We start from the raw sequence: 20976 nt of genomic DNA on the forward strand, positions 1-20976 counted from the left end.
GGTCGACATTCTAACCGGGCTCGGTGCGGAGGACGATGAGAAGCTTCTAGAATCCCTCACAGCAGAAATTGGGGAACAATTCAATATACTGGAGTATGCAGATCCAGAATTAGCGGCATTGCACGCGGCTGATCATCTCTTGGACTCGCTCGATTTGCCTGATGATCATCATAATACTAATACTAGACGGTAGGTTAAATGCTCTAGAAAAATAAATGATTTTGAAGTGTAAACGTTTTGGATTGTAGGAAAAAAGTAATTTTATATGACTGTCTTGAAGTTTGCCCATTTACGTGTGAATTTTGATTTATTGAACTATGACTACGATTTCGCAGGAACGATGGTGACCAAAAAGCCGATAACAAAATGAGCAATGAATTGCAAAATGCTGTAAAGAACATTGAAGCAAAACCGGAAATTAAATCGGAGCTTGTCGAAGTTAAGTCTGAAGTAGTGGAGATGAAGACGGAAGTAAATACACAAAATCCGGGGCAAATGTTCCAAGATGGCGTCCAAAGAGTCATTACGCATAGCCAACAGCTTGCTTTACAGGTAAGTTAGCTTTCAGACATATCCACGCTATACAGGGTGTAATCGTTAAGTGTGCACAGGCGATTTTTCCGTAAGTATTACAGATAACAAAAAACTTTAAACTGATATTGAAAGTACTTGACTTAATGAGTAAAATGACCGTAATAAGTTTATAAAAATAAATCCACGCTTTTCCCGGACATTTTTACGTAAAATATCCGGAAAATCCCTGGGACATGCCCGGAAAATATCCGGAAAATGCGTGAAAATGTCCGGGAAATGTCCGGAAAATACCCGGAAAATGCCTGGAAAATCTCCGGAAAATGCCTGGGAAAGGCTTGGAAACTCCCCGGAAAATGCCTGAAAAATTCCTGGGAAATGACCGGAAATTCCCGGAAAGTGCGTGAAAATGTCCGGAAAAGCGTGGAAAATGCCTGGAAAAGCGTGGAAAATGCCTGGAAATTCCCGGAAAATGTCAGGGACATGTCCGAAAATGCCTGGAAAATGCCTGGAAAATATCCGGAAAATGCCCGGAAAAGCGTGGAAAATGCCTGGAAATCCCCAGAAAATTCCCGGAAAATGTCTGGGAAATGCCCGGAAAATTCCCGGAAAATATCCGGAAATGCGTGAAAATGTCCGGAAAAAGCGTGGAAAATGCCACTTTAAATTTGCGAAGTAATTAAAGCAGAAAACCAAAAAAAGAAAAAGAAAGCTAAAATCTTTCATATCATTAAATGTATATGGGATATTCATATTTCATACTTAATTTATGGGAGAGTTTAAAGATAATTTTTTTGATATTTCTCGATTTATTTAAAAAAAATTATTACTGCCATTTTACTCATTAGGTTAAGTACTTTCGATATCAGTTTAAAGTTTTTTGTTATCTGTAATACTTACGGAAAAATCGCCTGTGCACACTGAACGATTACACCCTGTATATGTATATTTATAATTTGAAGAATCCAGTATATCATGATATGGATGCATATTTCAGAGTGCAATGCAAGCCATCAAGGCTGAGGTAAAACCTGAGGCAGATGACAGTAAGCCCGAAGGCGAATGGCAAAGACCAGTATTTTCACAAATGTTTGGAGTACAGGTAATATTTACATTGCGCACTAGTTAGTTATGTCGGGGCAACCCGCAGTACATGCATGTGATATCGTATTTGTTAACGCAGCATAACTACGGCCACCCTGCATCGCCTTAATGCATTTTGTATTTCTTAGAACATAGATTGCAGCGTTGCATTTTTGTTTAACGATAAGTTTATAGTTTAAGTTTTCATTCTGGATGTAGAGAGCACATATTAAAGACGTTTAAATTAAATCTTGTCTTTTTAAAAAACGTCCTTCGGTCCGTCGAAATTTGAGTGGCGCAGCCGGTAGGATACTCGATAATATCCTGCTGCCGAGCTAACACTATAGCCTATAAAAGGATCTGTGATAGTGCGGTGCTTGTACGAGTATCCTCGAACCAAATAAATAACTCTCCCGCGACGCGTACGCGTAAAACTCAATCGCTGAAGTGAAACGCGTACTGTGACCTCAAGGACGAGCATCCAGGATCATAAGTGAAGGACATGGGAGCGAGCAGTCTGTGAGTAAACCTCTTCACTCCTGTTTTTCACATTCCCTGTTTTCACGAAATCCCCGACCCAAAATAGTCGGCCTAATCATTACGATTATTTGATTTTGTTCGTTACAATTATCGTGATAATTCGTAATTTTTAGTGTTTAATTTTAAGTGTTAGTTATTAGTAAAAAATAGTGTTATCTTTATTATATTTAGAGTTTTAATCGCTAAAACTTTATCTTTATTACATTTAGAGTTTTAATCGCTAAAACTAACTAAAAGAACCAAAATGGAAGAGATTAAACTCATACCAAGAGAAATACTATGTATCATCCCCAAATTTGATGGAGATGAAAAACTGTTAAACCTATTTATCAATAAAAGCGAATACATTATAAGATCATTCCAAGATGCGAACAATAACGCACAAAACTTATATGTATATCATGCCATAACGAGTAGGCTTATCGGTAAGGCAGCTTCACTGCTTAGTGATTACCAAAATATAACTTCATGGACTGAATTAAAGGAAATACTTACCCAACATTTCGGAGACCCGCGATCGGAAGAATGTATCGCACTAGAATTAGAAGGGTTAAAAATAAAACAAGGTGAAAGTTACATACAGTTTTGCCACAGAATACAAAATGTTAAAAGCTCCCTATTTTCAAAAGTAAACCGCCTCACGGATGAAGGAGTTAAAGCCGCGAAGATGATCATATACAATAATACTGCGTTAAATGTTTTTCTGTACAACCTCCCGGAGGACATGATCCGGATTGTTAGATTAAGGGGTTGTACAAACTTAGAAAATGCACTTAGCGTAGTTACAGAAGAAGTAAATTTTATACAACAATATAACGCAAAGATTAGTAAGCCAAAACCTATAACTCAAAACACTTTCCAAAATCCATTAAAACCTAATTTCAGTACGATGCCTTTAAATCAAAACTTTAAATACGGCAGTCCTCAACAGCCAATTGGTTATAGACCGAATTTCGCTCAACAACCTCGACCAAATTTAATGCAACCACCTCGACCAAATTTTATTCAACAGTTAAGGCAAACACCACAAGCCCAAGGCTATAAATTTGGCACACAATCTAATAATAACCACCAATTGCGACCTTTTCAAAATTCCGGTTATAAATTTGGAATCCCAAATCAACAAACAGACCAACCTCGTTTTAAATTTGGCATACAACATGCTCAGGCACCGAACCCCGGCTTAAATAGCGATGTATCAATGCGTACGGCACCTATGAGGCAAAACGTAACTCATAACCTATATTACTGCGATGAACCAAATTATGAAAATTACGATAAATCACCCTTAAATTATAAAGAAGACGCCGCGAACGAGTTATACGAGTATACCGATCCGGAAGTAATCGAAAGCAATTTTAATGAAAATAACGAATTTCCTGTTACCGGCCTCCGACGAGACAGTGAAATAATTAATTTAAATTATTGTGACAGCATCTTAAAATTACCACATATTATAGTTCCCGAAATAAAAGCAAAGTTTCTCATAGATACAGGAAGCAGTCGTTCTTTTATAAGTCCGGCCAAAGCAGAAGAATATTTTAGAGACCATAAACAGTATGAACAATTTACAGTTGTTAGTACCCATGCGCAAAGCACTCACGATGAGGTTATAGTAATTCCGTTATTAAAAACTTTTAGAAGCTCACTTTCCCACAAATTTTATGTATACAATGTAGACAGTAAGTATGATGGATTAATCGGATCTGATTTACTTAAGAACCTAGATGCAAATATCGATATGAAACACCAAGTTTTAGAAACATTTAACGCCAAAATACCGATTATTTATAACCCTCCGTTAAAAATCACCTTAGAGCCTCGATCAGAAACTAGAGTATCAATTCCAACTAACTTTCAGAACGGTGACTCTATATTAGATTTTCAGACTTTTCGTGAAAGCGTTCGTATGCCAGCAGCAATAGTTGACGTGGCAATGAAAGTTAATGTAGATGAAAAGGAGCGAAATCTTCAAAAACACTTAACCGATGCAACAGACGAAATAGTAAAAGTTAGTAACGATCAGGCTGGAACATGTGACCCGCGACCCCTGACGCCGAATACAATTTCGTCTGATTCAGACCAAACAGTGCCTATTACTAAAAATAATTGCCCGAGATCCCCATATTCGATTCCGTCACTCGATAGTAGTACAATAACCGCGGAAAGCAGCACCTTGACCGCGTCTAGCAATAATAGCGAAAATACAGATACGGTTCACTCAGCTCGCGATCTTGATACGGAAGGCATACTGATTCTAGATGAAGCTGTAGATTGTAATAAACAATTAACTCAACAAATTGTAAAAGATCACCACAAACATACAAAACTTTTAAACAAATATCTTAAAGACAAAATTATTCATAAGAAACAGGTTATTAAGGATAAGCATGGCGGTGAAAATAATTTTAACATAGACATAGGAGATTCAGTTTACATTAAAGGAGTTAACACGAGACGTGCTACAGATAAGCCTAGGTATCAGAAAGCAATAGTCACGGGACCGATCCATAAAAATATTGTGCCAGTAACGACGCACAATCGTGAAACTAAAGTCCCCATTAAAAACATTAAGCATCCTCCACAGGTTACTAATTTTGGCGATCCACGTGATCCAAAACCAGGGTCTTCAACTGCACCAGATTAAACGGAACCCCGGAATACTACCTCTCCGTGAAGGCTATGCAGTCGTCAGCAATGACACATGGAGAGTTATTAAGGTTTTAGATTTAAAGTTAATTAAGAAGATTTAGAATTTAAAATAAATAGTTATCTATCATTTAGAAATCAGGTTCATAGTTGTATTGATGTAAAAGCGTTAGGTTCCGATTTTATTATAACCGAATTGCAAACAGATTATCATATGAATTATACTATTGATAAATTTGAACAATTAATTCCGTCTTCTAGATCTAAACGTGGTTTATTAAATCCACTTGGTTCAGTTATAAAAATTATCACCGGTAACCTCGACAACGAAGATGCTATAAAATTTGAAAACACTATTGAAAAATTAAAGACTAAACAAGACTCTATAATACATAAGATGACGATCGTTACTGAGATGGTGGGTTCGTTATTAAATGTAGCTGAAATATCTAATAACAATTTCATTGCAATCCAGAATAAGCTAAATGTAATTGATTCGCTTTTAAATGACACAAATTTACATCAAAGGACTAATGAAATTATACATACATATTCTGCATTCTTACATAATTTTATGTCTCTTTACGTTAGATTAAGTGAAATAGAAACTGCTGAAGCTTTTAGTAAAATTAAACTTTTACACCAATCCGTTGTAGATACTAAGGAATTATTACTTTTATTAAAAAACATTGAAACTAGCTCTAAGTTGCCATTTCCAGTAAATTTAGATAATGTTCTTAAAATTGAACAATTATTAGAAGTACAAACTTATGTAAAACAAAGTCAAATAAAATTCGTAATGACTATTCCATTAATTACTGACGACATTTATTCATATTTTAAAATAATACCTTTACCTATATTTAACGAAGAAAAAGGTAAGACTTCCCTTATCCTACCCAAATACCCATATGTCCTTGTGAAGGGGTTGAAAACCATGCCACTTTCACAACCATGCAAAGAAATAGATGAAGACCGGTTCCTATGCCCGGAAATACTGACATCAACATTATATAAAGACGATTGTTTAGCTGATCTTTTGCGGCTATCTACAAATGTTTCCAGTTGTCAGCCGATTCCCATTTCCATAGATGACGTGAAAATCGACAATGTTCTGCCAAATAGATGGATACTATACGTAAATGTGGAAACAGTGCTTACCAAGGTCTGTGAAAACGAGGTAACCCAAGAATTCCTTCATGGTACCTATTTATTGACGTTAGACGAGACTGGCTGTTACGTGAAAATCGGAGATATAACACTAAAGAAATATGAAGTAAATGGAATTGATATTATATACCCAAGTTTACCAAAAATTATATTACCAAATTTGATGAACTTCCCGACCGACAGGAAGCCTGTTAACCTGAAGGGTGCAAATTTAACTGACATAAATATGCTTAGGCATTTAATTGAAAATAGTGAAAATAGTGAAAACCAGTTTAGTAGTACAGTGAATAGTGCCGTCGGAGTGATTAACATTATAACTTTTGTATTAATCGTAATTATAATTGTAATTGTGGTAGTAATTAAGTCTAAATTAAGAAAAATATGTATTCAAGAAAATCCTTCAGATTTTCTTGAAACTGAGGATGGAGGAGTTATGTCGGGGCAACCCGCAGTACATGCATGTGATATCGTATTTGTTAACGCAGCATAACTACGGCCACCCTGCATCGCCTTAATGCATTTTGTATTTCTTAGAACATAGATTGCAGCGTTGCATTTTTGTTTAACGATAAGTTTATAGTTTAAGTTTTCATTCTGGATGTAGAGAGCACATATTAAAGACGTTTAAATTAAATCTTGTCTTTTTAAAAAACGTCCTTCGGTCCGTCGAAATTTGAGTAGTTTTTATTTGTTTTTATTAATATTATTTTTACTATACATTATCTTGTGTAGTGGTTGGTGGTGATAGTATAATATAATGACGATTCATACATGCTTGTGAATGTTTAATTATTTGTTCAAATGTGAATTTTCTGATTATAGAATACTCTAACGGAGTTATTGTATTGAATAAAAAATATATTTCCTTAGCAACAACAGCAGCAACAACAACAGCAACAAGTAGCTGGTGCGCGTGCGCAACTCGCACCAGGCGCGAGACCGCAGCTGCAGTTTTCGTCTCATCACATGCACTTTGCTCAGGTAAGACAGCTGTATGAGAATATTAAAGTAATATTCGAAGAAATAATTGAAATATGTTATTGGGACATTTCTAGGAAGAGTAAGGAAGTTTAGATGTTTTTCATCCTTGGTTCATACAATTTGAACCGATAAATATATTTTGAGAGATACAAATATTGATTAAAAAAATATTAAAAAACGACGTAGGCACTCGGGGACTGCCGCGGTAAAGCTATTGCATGCTATGCCTTCAAGCCACACCTCCGCCCGTCGGAGTGGGGAGCGTGAGGTTTTTCGTATCGGAATTTCTCGTTTCGGTCCCCGCGCTCAAGGCCCGCGATAGAAGCTATGCAATAGCTTAATAACGTTAAACGTTGTGTTCACATTGCATATTGTATGTATGTACGTACGTACGCGCGTGTTTGCGTTACGTGTATTCACGGCATGGTCGTTCGTTGTTCTTCAATATCACGTACGGTATTGTGGCACTCAGTGTGCCATAACTGGCTGCCACATTGGCGTGGATGCGTTGTCTATTCGATACAAATGGAAATACACACATTAGATTACAGAGTCTCGATGTATCAATCGCCTTTATGTATATTTAAGTAGGTTTAAGTTTAAGTATGAACATGTTCGATGTGTGTCAAGAAATATTTTGAAAAATGAATAAATAAATGATCACTTTATATTTTTGGTTTTATGGCATTCAAATGCTTTATAAATATAAATTTATAAAGAATAGAAAAAAATCGATTAAGGGCGGGACTCGATTCCGCATTCTTTTGCGCCATTCCGGGGCGGATGCCTGACCAACTCAGCCACTCGTGACCCACCAGAGCAATCGATTTTATTCTATTCTTTCAGTTTTATGTGTCTAAGGGACACACCGCACGCCATCTATTGAGATGATTACCATCCCGACCCCAACCATCCCCAACCATTTTTTTCTATTCTTTATAAATTTATATAAATGATGAATTCTGCAGGGCAACTCGAGCGTGACGAGCGCGAACGCGGCCAGTATAGTGAGCGCGATGACGGCGCAGGTGCAGGCGGCGCTGGCGGCGGGCCGCTCCATCGCGCCCGGCACCAAGCTGCTCGGCGCGGACGGCGCCGTCGGCGTCGTGCGCCACGACCGCTCCGTGCTGCTCACCGCGCTGCCGCACTCCGGTAACGCGGCTTCTAGCTCCTGTATTTATTTACTAGCTGTGCCGCGCGGTCTCACCCGCATTGCTCCACTCCTGTTGGTCTTAGCGTGATGATATTATGCCTATAGCCTTCCTCGATAAATGGGCTATCTAACACCGAAATAATTTTTCAAATCGGACCAGTAGTTCCTGAGATGAACGCGTTCGAACAAACAAACAAACTCTTCAGCTTTATATTATTAGTATAGACTTACAGTTTTACATACCTAAGGAAATACTAAAATAACAAATAGACGTTAAAAACACCTTGTATAGTGGAATACACTAATGTCTATGTGTGTTAAAAAATTGTCTTAAAATATAGATTTTAATAATGCTTAAATAAAAATATGTCCATAGCAACGGCAGGCGTGGCCCGCGCAGCACCACCTCCGTACCCGGGAGTTCGAGCGCTGAGCGCGGGCGGGCAGGCCCCGCCCCCCGCACAGCACGCAGCACACCACGCCCCTCAACACCAGCAACATCAACAACACCAACAACACCAGCAACATCAACAACACCAGCAACATCAGCAGCATCAGCAACACCACCAGCCGCCGCCGCCGCCCTACCCGCAACAGGTATGCGTTGTACGCACTATGTGATTGTTAGTTACGTACGTACAGGTTCCATGTATATGAAATTGAGGATACGCATTTTTACGTTCGAAAATTCTTAATTGTAAAAATATTTTAGGTACATAAATTTATTTTCATTTTTTTATAATATCAATTTAAAATAATTATTCGACAGTTTGAAATTAACTCATTTCTTTTTTACTGCTTGAGTGACATGTATGAAATGTATATGTGGGCAAAAAAATACAGACGATTATGATTCAGTAATAGCATTGAAAATGAAAATTGTGTATTTTGTTAGATATAAATTTATATATATATATGTTTATCTACTACCTCTTATGGGTTAGAAAGAACATCATGACGAAATAAAAGTGGAATTCTTCATTGTTTTCATGTACATGGAAGACCTTAAAATAACTAAGATAATATTTAGCTATTAACAAATCAATTTTTGAGGAATTATCAATCTAAAAGTAAAAAAATGTCATGAAAAATTGTGCATGTAGTATTTCAAAATTGAAAGTTTAAATGTTTAGAATTGAATTTATTTTTGTAATAATTTAAAAACAAATTCAAATGCTTTAATTGTATGGCTGTGTAATGGTGACCTACAATCTACATGTTTAAAAAAATGTCCATTTTGTTAAATTTGTGTATGAAAGTTTCAATGCAATATTTCGAATTTATGTCACATGTCAGTGTAGGTCACTGTATTTTTTTTAAATCGCTTCAATTTGATCGCCTTGCAGTTACATATTTTCATGTTGAGAGATAATTTATCCAGAGCATTATTAATTTGAAATTTGAATGTGCTTTGGTGGAGGTACGATTTATTATTTATGTAAGTTGAATACGAGAATTATGCTTGAGTTATATCGGCGAAGTTGAACTAATATTGCATGGGTACATCTGCACTCCTCAATGATAAAAATATAATTTTTATAAAAATGAGGAAAAAACTTTGTTAAAATAGATTTATCAAGAGTATTATGTCCGAGGAATGCAGATGGCAATTATAGTATACGATTACGACACTATATCAGAATAAATAGCTATTCTCCTCATCGATATTATATGAAAAATATATTTTTTATTTAGTCGAATGAAAAGCAACCGAAATTATTAAGTATTTGAACTTAGAACCAATAAAAAATATTGACTAACAATTTCGAATACTTCAATTCAGAATTTCTTATTACTTTCATTACAGAATTTATTTTGTAGAAATTTCACAAAATTGGTTTCATAGTTTGCATTTTAGCCAACAATCTTTCGTATAAAGCATTATAATAGACTAGCTTTCCACCCGTGGCTTCGCCCGCGCAGTCAAAGAAAAACCCGCATAGTTCCTGTTCCCGTGGGATTTCCGGGATAAAACCTATCCTATGTCCCGGGGTAAAAAGTAGCCTATGTCCTATCTCGGATATCAAAATATCTATATACCAAATTTCGTGCAAATCGGTTCAGTAGTTAAGGCGTGATTGAGTAACAGACAAACAGATAGAGTTACTTTCAATTCGACTTTTTTGAGCTATTATCAATAGGCATTCGCGCTAAAACTGTTCGTATATAGTGTCGTAGTTCGTACGGTTAGGCGATACATGCGTGTTGTTTGCATGTCGGTGATTGGTTGTGGCGTCAGATGGCGTATGAGATGTGCGAGGCGTGGCCCGACTGGCTGCCGCGCCGCCCGCTGCTGCTGCAGGTCAGCCCTCCGAACCCACACCCACACCCACACCCACACCCTCCCTTAGACCTCACTCTACTTTATACCTTATGGAATTTTAATTATATGAGATTTATCAAACACACAATAATTTACTTTACCGAATTTATTAAAGACACACCATACCTCACTCTGTACTCTGTACCTTATTGAATTTAACTTTACTAAACTTTTTACAGACATACCACTCCTATAGAACTCACTCTAATCTATACCTTATCGAATTTAATATACTTTATTCAAGACACACCACTCGTGTAGAACTCACTCTATGAGATTAATCAGACACACCACACCTGTAGTCTAACTATGTACTCTGTACCTTATCGATTTTACTTTACTAAGCTTTTTACAGACAAACCACTCGTATAGAACGCACTCTATGAGATTTAGACACACCACACCTGTAGACCTCACTCTGTTAACTCTGTCGAATTTAACCTGACAAAACTTTTTACACACACCACTCCTATAGAACTCAGTCTGTACTCTATACCTTATGGAATTTTACTTTACTGAACTTTTTACATCATTCAGATTGTATGATTCAAATCAATATACACAATCACTTTTTTAGATCTCTCTATTTATATGTATTCTGTACACTTGTATGACCTTTCACTCAGTTATCAATTATGAGATGGATTTTTCACTTTTTAAGTACTTACTAAATACAATCTTTAAACACTTTTCATAAGCAATACATTAAAATGACACTTGAAGAGTTTGGTCAATATTTCTTTACTGTCAATACGAAATGACACGTAGAATCCTCTGCGCACTTTTAGTAAGATTGATTACTCCTATACTTTTCCCTCCTTACTTCCTTTTTAGAGGGCCTTGACACTGCTAATTATTCTTTAGTGCTTTTTCTGAGCTTTTCCGCACGCAAGCTTACTACTAACCATTGTACCTTTTCAGCATCTTCCCCTAAAACTACACTAACTTAATGCTCTTAAACTAATAATTAAATATTAACACAAAAATCTAATAATCCGGTGGCACGTTAATAATACAATTCATTGTTTCACATAATGTGAGCGCGCGGTGGTGGAAATCAAATAACTTCGATAATTTTAAAATACACTTTTATAATATTTGCAGGAAAACACATTTATTTCGTTTCAATTACATACAGATATACTTTAATTTTGATTTTGCCTTTTTTTACGAAACAAATACTACGGTTTATCATACCAGTTAGAATTGACGGTCTTCGTCTTATGCTCCCGCTACCATAACAAATTTTTACAATTTATAATATTAATAATTGTTTTGCTCTAGAAAAATTATGTTTTGTTGGCACCATGTATTAGTTTCACTTTATTAGAAGTATTAGTTTATTCTCAATATTCTAATTAAATGTCTTTTCTGAATGTTCGCAATTTTGCACCAAATTTAGCAAATAATGTAGTTACAACATTGTATTAGTAGTGTTGAATGTTTTTACATTGCGAACCACGTATGTTATAATTACTATCGAACCTCAAGCAGACTGAAAGATAGCTTTTTAAATTACGAGAAACTGTAGAATATTGTTACGTTATCTGAATTAAAAGCTTTAACAAAAACATTAAAAACCGCGCTAACATATTATGAGACGATAGAGACGGTCGTCAAACGTATGGCGGTCGCCGCCGGCCGAGAAGCGATATGAAAGCAAACATTTAACCATCAGAACGTAAATCAGGAGCAACCGTTGCTTCTGGAGGAGCTGTTGGAGCAGGAGAAGCGCGAGCAGGAGCGGGAGGGGGGGGATTGGGGAGTGAGCGGCGCGGGCGGGGCGCCGGGCGCGGGCGCGGGGCCGGGCGCGGGGTTGGGCGCCGGCGCGGGCGCGGCGCCCCCGGCCGTGCCGCTGTACGGCGGGGCGCCGCCGCCCGCGCCCCCGCCGCCGCCCGAGCGCGCCGCCAGCGAGGCCGACGTGCACGCGCGCCACCTGTACGAGCAGTGGCTCAAGAACTACAACGCGTACGCCGCCGATCAGCTGCGGTACTACGAGGCGGAAGTGCAAAAACTCCGCAAGATTCGCAAGGTGAGTGCGCCGTAGTGAGCTTTCGTGTTCGTGTGCTTTGTAGTCGCGTGGTAGCCTCCTCCGACTCCCGGTTTTAAGATTCCTATTTTCAGGTACCTTTTAAATATTTAGTTCACTTGTGATAACCGAATGTTTATGTGTACTAACGGGTCTCTCGGGTCGTATCGCTTTTGCCGTATGTACATATTCGTGTAACGTTTCAGTCCCTGAACAGCAAGCAGCGCCAGTTGAGGAAGTCGGGCAATGAATTGATGCCGAATGATGCAGCGGAGCTTCAGCGTGTCTCGACCGAACAGCAAGCATTACAGAAACACTTGGAAGCTGCCAGAAAACAGGCGAGGCAGCACAGCATGCTTATGCAGGTTCGTAATATCATGGATAGCATATGTCATTATGACAATGTTTCTTATTCGTTATGCATACCATAAAATCACAGAAAAAAATAACGATAAATAATATTTTTATAGGAATACGAGACGAAGCAACGTCAACAAAATCCCCAGCTTGCACAGCAAACGGTTATTAATCAACAACAAATCTCATCAAATCAAGGCGCCTTCAATCAAAACCAAAATATCGGACAATCGTCACAATTACAGCAACAAGCTACAATAAATAGATCTATGCAAATAGGATTGCAGGGCTCGTCTATTCAGCAACAACAAACTCTGATACGTACCCAACAAACGCTTCTTACTTCTGATGGCCAGCCATTGCAGCAGCAAAGAATTGGTTTGGTGACGTCACCACTTAACGCTCAAGGAAGAATTCTTCAAGGAGGCCGTACCCTTGTCATAGAGCAAACAGGAGCGCCGCAGCAGCAATTAGTTCGACAGTTACCCGGTGTACAAGAGCGGGCTCAATCTGTTGGAGGAATTGTACAATTCGGTCAACAGCAATTGCGAAACACAATGCCACCAGGCAGTCAAACGCCGCGACCAGCTGGATCGAGACCTGCAATGTCACCGCTACACGTACAATCTCCACACTCTCAGTCGCCGCTACATTCTATAGCCCCTCAGTCACCTTTGCATCATCTAACTTCGCCAATGCAATCGCCTTTGCATTCGCAGCAATCCCCGCTACATCACACGTCTCAGTCGCCGTTGCATTCATCGACTCAATCTCCTCTCCACACGCAACAGTCGCCGATGCATTCGCAACAATCTCCTATGCACGTACAAGCGACTAGCCATCCGCAACAGAGTCCGATGCATCCACAGCAGAGTCCGATGCATCCTCAACAGTCTCCGATTCACCAACAATCGCCGATGCACTCACAAAATCAAATGACTGCGCATTCACCGATGCATCCGCAGCAGAGCCCGATGCATCCGCAACAAAGTCCAATGCATCCTCAACAGAGCCCAATGCATCCTCAACAAAGTCCAATGCATCCGCAACAGAGTCCGATGCATCCACAACAAAGCCCGATGCATTCTCAACAGTCGCCGATGCATATACAACAATCTCCTATGCATACGCAACAGTCGCCGATGCAATCGTCAATGTCACCGCAACATTTCTTACAACAGCTTCAAGCTCAAAGGACGAGTCCCCAATTGCCGACACCCAGTCGCAGTCCCCAGGTATAAAACATTTAATTTATGTAACTGATATTATTGTTTTCACTGTTTCAGTGATTGTAACATAACTAACGATTTTTTTACTTTACAGATTTATCAACAATCACAAATACAAAGTCCGGTGACTTCGCATTCACCTCAACTACAAAATGTATGTATAAATTTCTTACAAATTCCGAATTTTATAATTATCTTTCTTGTGAATAGCACTGATAAATTTTTTGATTTTAGAGTGATTATGGTTCGGGAAGATTTCCTCGACCGGCCCCAGGATGTTCACCTCTTCCAACTCGATTTGCTAGACCCCCGCATCACCAACAAGGTAATTGATAAATATTTTAAATACTCAAATATTATATTATAATTGCCTGAAATGAGGATGACTTCAAAAGGACGGAAGGAAGGATGACCTAATCTAAATTTATTTCTGTTCAGGAATGAGAGTTGGAGTGCCTTTTGGTTCTCGACAGCAAACTTCACCACTAGGCAGTCCACAACCGTTGCCTTCACCAGGAAATACTTCAAATGAAATCGCTGTGAGTAAAGTGTTTTGACAAAGTTTATAGAAGTATGCATTGAAAGTTACTTTTTAATTAGTATAATGTTCTTTTATAGTGATTAAATAATAGTAATTTTTAGTTATAATACAGTTATCAAATGAAATACTTGGAAGCTAATATTTAAAAACTTTTATTTTTAAATCTTATTTGTTGATATAAACTTATTTCTAAATGACTTGTTTGCAGCGGCAGCAGATGCTCCAACGGCAGCAGTACAGCCCGATGGGCGGCGCGCCGGCGTCCCCGTCGGTGTCCCGCTCCCCGCACGTGGCGCGCACGCCCACCCCCTCCGCCTCGCCCGCCGCCTCCCCCGCGCCGCTGCACGACCACGGCGGCGGCCTCCACCACCACCTCGCGCCCTTCTCGCCCTTCTCGCCCTTCCCGCCCGGCTACAGATACTTCAAGCCCGGCCTCTTCGGCGGCGCCCCCCCGTGGCCCACTAAGGAAGACGAGCGACGCCGACCCGCCCACGTCAGCAAAATATCCATACTCAAACGAGGCTCCGCCCCGCGCCCCAGGTTCGCCGGCAAAACGGCCGCGCCAGATTCACAGGAGGAAGGCGAGACGAGCGACGCGAGGAAATACGTCATTTACTCCAATGATGTCGAGTACGGGACGGACGCGAGGATGAGCTTCGCGAAAGATGATGATCTCGAACATCTCGTTGAACATTTGGACGATGATGATATTGTTGTCGTCGAGCCGGGCGCTATATCGCCTGAAGAAAGAATCGCCACAGAGGAAGATTTCGAGGAACTGATTGATAGTGGAAAACCGGAAGATGAGGCCGAGGAAGAAACTTCGCATGAGAAGGCACCTACCAGAACTGAAACTACGACGAAAACTGTCGCCGTTATTAGCTTGGCGACAGCGAAGCAGCCGTCTAGTAACTTACAACAATATAAACTAGTAAACACCTCCCAAAGTTCGACTCTCTCGCGTTTACCTGTCTTGAGCGCGACGGTTCTTTCTCCTCACTCTAATACGAAAATATTAAATGAAGTTTCTCAAGCTACAGTGGCTTCGGTTTCTATAGCGAATCAAACCATCTCCGTGCCGGTTTTGAAAAATCTATCTGTGCCGATTGGAGGCGTCGGTGGACATAGCAGTGGATTGTCCAAAGCACAAATTAAAAAAGTTCCATTGAATATAACGAATCAACAACTTAATTTGTCATCTCAGTCACATAATAAACCTATGAGTTCAGTTATAAGTGTAATATCCTCCAATGTGCCGAAAGGTTCATGTATTAATCCTGTTATTACTCTCGCCACATCAAATACAATTTCTGGACAATCACGTGTTCCGGTAACAATAATGACGCAGCATCAAGTGAAACAAAAGATTGTCAAAACAATTGAAAAACCGGTGGCACTGTCGCTTTCTAACACTAAACTGTCGAGTTTATCTGTGACACATGATGCTACGCTGCCTGCCAAAATATTTCAAGATGACGCTGCTTCTCCTGACAGTACAGTGACATCTGAAAGTAGCCAAGAAGGACAAAATCCAGTTTCATCAACATCCCAACATAACATGATGTTGTCTACAATGTCTCAAGAATCTTCATCAAAAGACACAAAACCGATGTCACATAATATAAAAGATTCGAACAGAGATATTGATATTGAAAATGAAATAAGTAAGCAAACTGAATTGCCTCATACTCTCTGTCTAACTGACAGAACCCCTCTCCTTTTGGGAAAAGCTGATATAAAGAGTCCAGATCCAATTCCAGAGAAAATCCCAGACAATATTATGGAAGGCGATGATGAAGACAAACCGGAAGATAATCTTCAAAGTAACTTACTGTTACCATATAGTAAATCCAGTCATGAGCTTACTTCAGCATCAGAAAATAAACCCGAAGAAAATGTTGTGAAAACAATTAAAGCGATTGCTAATCAAACTAAAGAAATGGTCATTGATTCTAATATGCAAATATCATCAGACATGGCCCAAGAATCAGTTCAGATATCGATACCATCGCCGACTCCTTCTCAAGAGCGCTATCTTAACGATATAACAATGCGAGAGCATTCGGAAACTGTAGAGGGTAATCCTAAACATGTTGAATCGTTTGAAGATATGCTCTGTATGCTCGATAATATAGGAGACGAAGCTAAGACTTATGGTGGAAAGCAACAACAGACTAAACTAACGAATCCAACAACGGCTCATAATCCTAGCAATCCAATCAATAATCAAACTCAACAACAAGAAAATAAAGAACAACAAGAACAGCCTTCATTTACGTCAAGAGAACAAGAAAGATTAAATATACAATCCGCAAGTGTGCCGCAGTTGTCACCCTTATCTCAACCCGCAGAGATGACATCCAATATGGCCAGTGTATCACAACAGTTGAGAACTATCATGTCTTCACTGAATACAAGTACTGCAAAAGTGGAATCTCAAACTATAACGAGAAAAATTGGTGATGCAACAACTCCTACTCAAGTTAATTATGAGAGTTTATTACCGTCTTCAAAGGTTGAGGTCGCTACATCGAGGCCGTCTCCTATTCAAAGAATTGAAAAACCACCCACATCAATTACTGGAACGGTAGAGTCGATGTCGATCAGTGCCGCCCAAGCATTTGGATCACGAGTAAACACATTATCAACAATGGGACAGATGCGAAAATCACCTACTGTATCACCCATTAACTCGCCCGTGAATATGCAAAGCTCTTTAATGAAGTCTCCAGCTCAATCCCCACTTGTAACCAACCAAACATTTAACCCCAATGAGGAATCCATTGCGTCTTCTATGCCATCGCAAATAATTCAAATGCCTGCTCTTTCAAAAATTCAAAGCAATTTAAGCAACCCGCAACTTATACATTCTCATAACACAATAACAACAAGTATTAGCAGTTTTCAGAAATCTCAAGTGTTACCAACCAGTATATTAGGCCATACCTTACTTCAACCGGCTAGGCAAATCAATACTAGTAATTTACAATTTAATCCTCAAAATATAAGTTCCAGTCAACCTCCAGCTCTTGTAATGACGTCGAGGTCTATAATGAGTAATAAGGAACCAGCTCCTAATGTAACCGTTCGTACGCATAGTATTGTAAATCCAGCATTGAGTCAAATGCAAGTTAAGCAAACTCAAGGCCCCCTTAATTTTATTACTTCATCAAAATTATTACACACTCAATTGACATCACCTTTGAAAAGATCAAAATCAACTGATGAGCCAAAAAGCGAAGTTATTGTGGGGCACATACAACCTACAAAGCGACACAGTGTGGAGTCTGTCATTGTAAAATCAGAACCTATGGAAACAGATGATGCGAATGCGTCGACTGCATCTGATAATGTAGCTAATAAAAATTCACCACAATTGAGCGCGAATCAAAGAAATGATGAATCACAGAATGTATTATTGAAACAATTGTTGCAAACGACAACGACGACGTCGAATGTTGTACCACAAAGGACAGTAACAATTCAGAGAACTGCTCCAGCTCTTGGGACAATACCTTCACTAGAAGCGCAATTAGCGAGACCATCTATTCCTCCACCTACACTGTCCTTAACACAAGATGTAGAGATACCCAAAAATTCACCAAGGCACATCACAAGCATCAGTCAACCGTTTACAAGTCGATCAATAACATCTATTCCCACGTCTTCCATGTCACCGATGTTGCAGACATCCACACAATCTTTAATGGATGTTAGAAAGCAACCTGTGAAGTTGTTAAATAAAGAAGATACTACACCGATTCCCGAATGTTCTCCTACTATGAAGACTATGCCTATGTACCCAATGAGTGTCGAGAGCCAACAAATGTTGCAACAACAAATAATAAAGAAGGAAGTTCTTCCCCCGCAGCAAAGTCCAGTGCATAGACCTTTTACACCTATGGATGTAAAAAAAGAACTTCTCGATGAAAGCTCTCAGCAATCTGCAACTTCTGGGGTCTCGACTGCATCCGATCAAGGAAAGCTCGATCAGCCAATGAAAGAAGAATTCCCTGAAAGTGTAATTATGGATAACGCTTCGGAAATTAATCCTTCTGAAACGCCATCCGAGGCTAAGAAACGTAAGAGGAGAGAATATCAACAGAAAAAACGAAAACAACTACAAATGAATTTGAAGGCGGCAGCCGAAAATGGTATTCACGCTGCTGCGAAGAAACGACCTCGTAAAGGCTCTAGGTATGAAGAAGATTATGATACCTTTATTGATAATTTAATGGCTCAGCTACGTCTGTTACCACCAATGCAAATACAAGAACCATCATTAACTACCAACTTTGCTGTTTGTCCATTATTTGGATCAGGCGATTTGACAAAATTGAAAAATAAAGATTACGATATTTTGAAAGGAGATTTAGTAGGTGAATTTGGAAATGCAAAGATACCAAACGTCGCTGATTATTATAATACTAAACCATTTGGAGAGGAAGAACCATTGCCTGAAAAACCAACAGCATCAACGCAAAGAGGGTTTTACGATCAAGAATTTCAACCAATACTATTCGAAGAGGACCCTGAAGACAAAAAGCTTGATTTTATTTGTAAAGAACGAGATACAGATACTCCTGACACTATTGTCAGTTGTTCAAGTCCGGAAGGTTTTGAAGTAGAACCAGACGATAGATTCCCAGGACTTAAATTAATTGATGATGACGATGAGGAGGAAGACGACGATATGCTTTTATCTGGTCGTGTTTCACCCATTATACCTCTAATTGCACCTATACCTATTCGCGTTAAACCCTTGTCCTTGTATCAATTGAGAGACGAAGAAGATGGTCAAAAACAACTCAAATCTATCGAAGGTGATTCACTTGTAAAGACTAAGATGGAGGATTCACCAGGAAATACGGAAAATAATGAAAATGTCACCGTTACCTTAACGCTAACTTCAGGGGCTGCAGAAGATATACTGGGAGTACTCAAAGAGCTTGCTGGAATATTGCATATTCCTCCTCCAACGTCATATCAAATCGTTGAACGTACAGCTACGCCGCCATCACATAAATTAGGATTGTATAGGTCAAAAGGAAAAGATGGTAAAGAGGGAGCACCAATTGACATACAAAGCATTTTAAATGGAGCTGCAAAGTTCTGTCGACATTGCGATGTTGTCATATTAGATTCAGTTGTTAGAGCTAAAGCTTCCGAGTTTCCATTGCTAGCAGCAAACAAAGGTAACGCTGAAGAAATACTGTGTGATAGTGACTCAGAGTTATATTTCTGTAGCACTCAATGTTACGAACGGTTTGCCTGGAGACCGACAAATATTATTCTTGATGGCAAGAGTAAAGCAGCCATAAAAGAAGATAACAAATCTGACATAGAAACGAATTTATCGAAAGATCGTGATGATTTCGATACGGCTTCAACAGAAAGTATGGAAACTGATGATTTGGATATAAAACCAGATATTAAAGACGAAAAGATGGACTTGTCATTTATGGATTCATTAGATAACGATGAACTGATGAAAGAAGTGGGTGATGATGTAAGCGCACTGGATGAAGATTTGAAAAGTGAACAAGACGAAAAGAGTAATCAAAGCGTAGAAAAAGAGAAATATAAGGGAATTCGTTACAAATTATGGGCACCAGGTTGCATCGGACCGCCAGTTAAATACAAACGGCCAACTGATAGAGAACTCACCGAGTTGGTATTCCGCACCGGTGTTGCTATTATGCCGGTTACCAACGAGGATTTCCGTAAGTGTGAGCTTTGTGGTATTCAAGGAGACGGTGTAGCAGATGGCGTATCGAGGTTACTCAACTGTGATGTAGATAGATGGGTGCACTTAAATTGTGCGTTGTGGTCTGAAGGCGTATATGAAACTGTCAGTGGTGCTCTTATGAATGTGGACAACGCACTCGCGGCTGGTTCAAACGCGACGTGCGCAGTTTGCAGGCGATTGGGAGCCACCGTGAGATGCTTCAAAGTTAGATGTGGAAGCGTTTACCATCTTGGATGCGCTGTGAAAGACAACTGCGTGTTCTACAAAAACAAAACTGCTTTCTGCGCTTCACATGCTCCTAAGGTGATTATTTTTTTCTTGTTCCTTTTCAGTATCAGTAATTACTTTATTAATAAAATAGAATAATATGCTCTTTATTTTTATAGATATCTTAATGAAGAAAAATTTATTCGTTAACAGAACGAGAAAGACAACGAATTAACAACTCTAAGCGTGCAACGTCGCGTATACATATCACGCGACGAGCAACGCCAAGTCGCGTCTGTGATGTTACACTCGGACACAAATCACCTGATTCGAGTTGGAGGACTCATCTTCTTAAGTCCCGGTCATCTGCTACCGCATCAATTAGCTGCATTCCACACGCCTAACTATATTTACCCTATTGGATATAAAATCGT

At 39.2% G+C, this 20976-nt stretch overlaps 1 protein-coding gene across 3 annotated transcripts in view; it reads left to right on the plus strand.

Annotated features, from left to right (window-relative positions):
• The window catches only part of LOC123692974 (histone-lysine N-methyltransferase 2C-like), a 44839-nt gene that overhangs the window by 17081 nt on the left and 6782 nt on the right, over positions 1 to 20976 (plus strand). For all 3 annotated transcript variants that reach the window (XM_045637833.1, XM_045637832.1, XM_045637834.1), the window contains 15 exons: positions 2 to 189; positions 336 to 552; positions 1529 to 1633; positions 6844 to 6954; positions 7923 to 8106; positions 8484 to 8704; positions 10347 to 10409; positions 12109 to 12462; positions 12666 to 12824; positions 12930 to 14051; positions 14140 to 14199; positions 14280 to 14370; positions 14484 to 14584; positions 14795 to 20638; positions 20756 to 20974. In XM_045637833.1, the coding sequence (XP_045493789.1) occupies positions 2 to 189; positions 336 to 552; positions 1529 to 1633; positions 6844 to 6954; positions 7923 to 8106; positions 8484 to 8704; positions 10347 to 10409; positions 12109 to 12462; positions 12666 to 12824; positions 12930 to 14051; positions 14140 to 14199; positions 14280 to 14370; positions 14484 to 14584; positions 14795 to 20638; positions 20756 to 20974 (9039 nt within the window). The remainder of the gene's footprint in view (position 1; positions 190 to 335; positions 553 to 1528; positions 1634 to 6843; positions 6955 to 7922; positions 8107 to 8483; positions 8705 to 10346; positions 10410 to 12108; positions 12463 to 12665; positions 12825 to 12929; positions 14052 to 14139; positions 14200 to 14279; positions 14371 to 14483; positions 14585 to 14794; positions 20639 to 20755; positions 20975 to 20976) is intronic.

The sequence above is a fragment of the Colias croceus genome, chromosome 7, assembly GCF_905220415.1.
Source record: "Colias croceus chromosome 7, ilColCroc2.1".
Classification (NCBI taxonomy): Eukaryota; Metazoa; Arthropoda; class Insecta; order Lepidoptera; family Pieridae; genus Colias; species Colias croceus.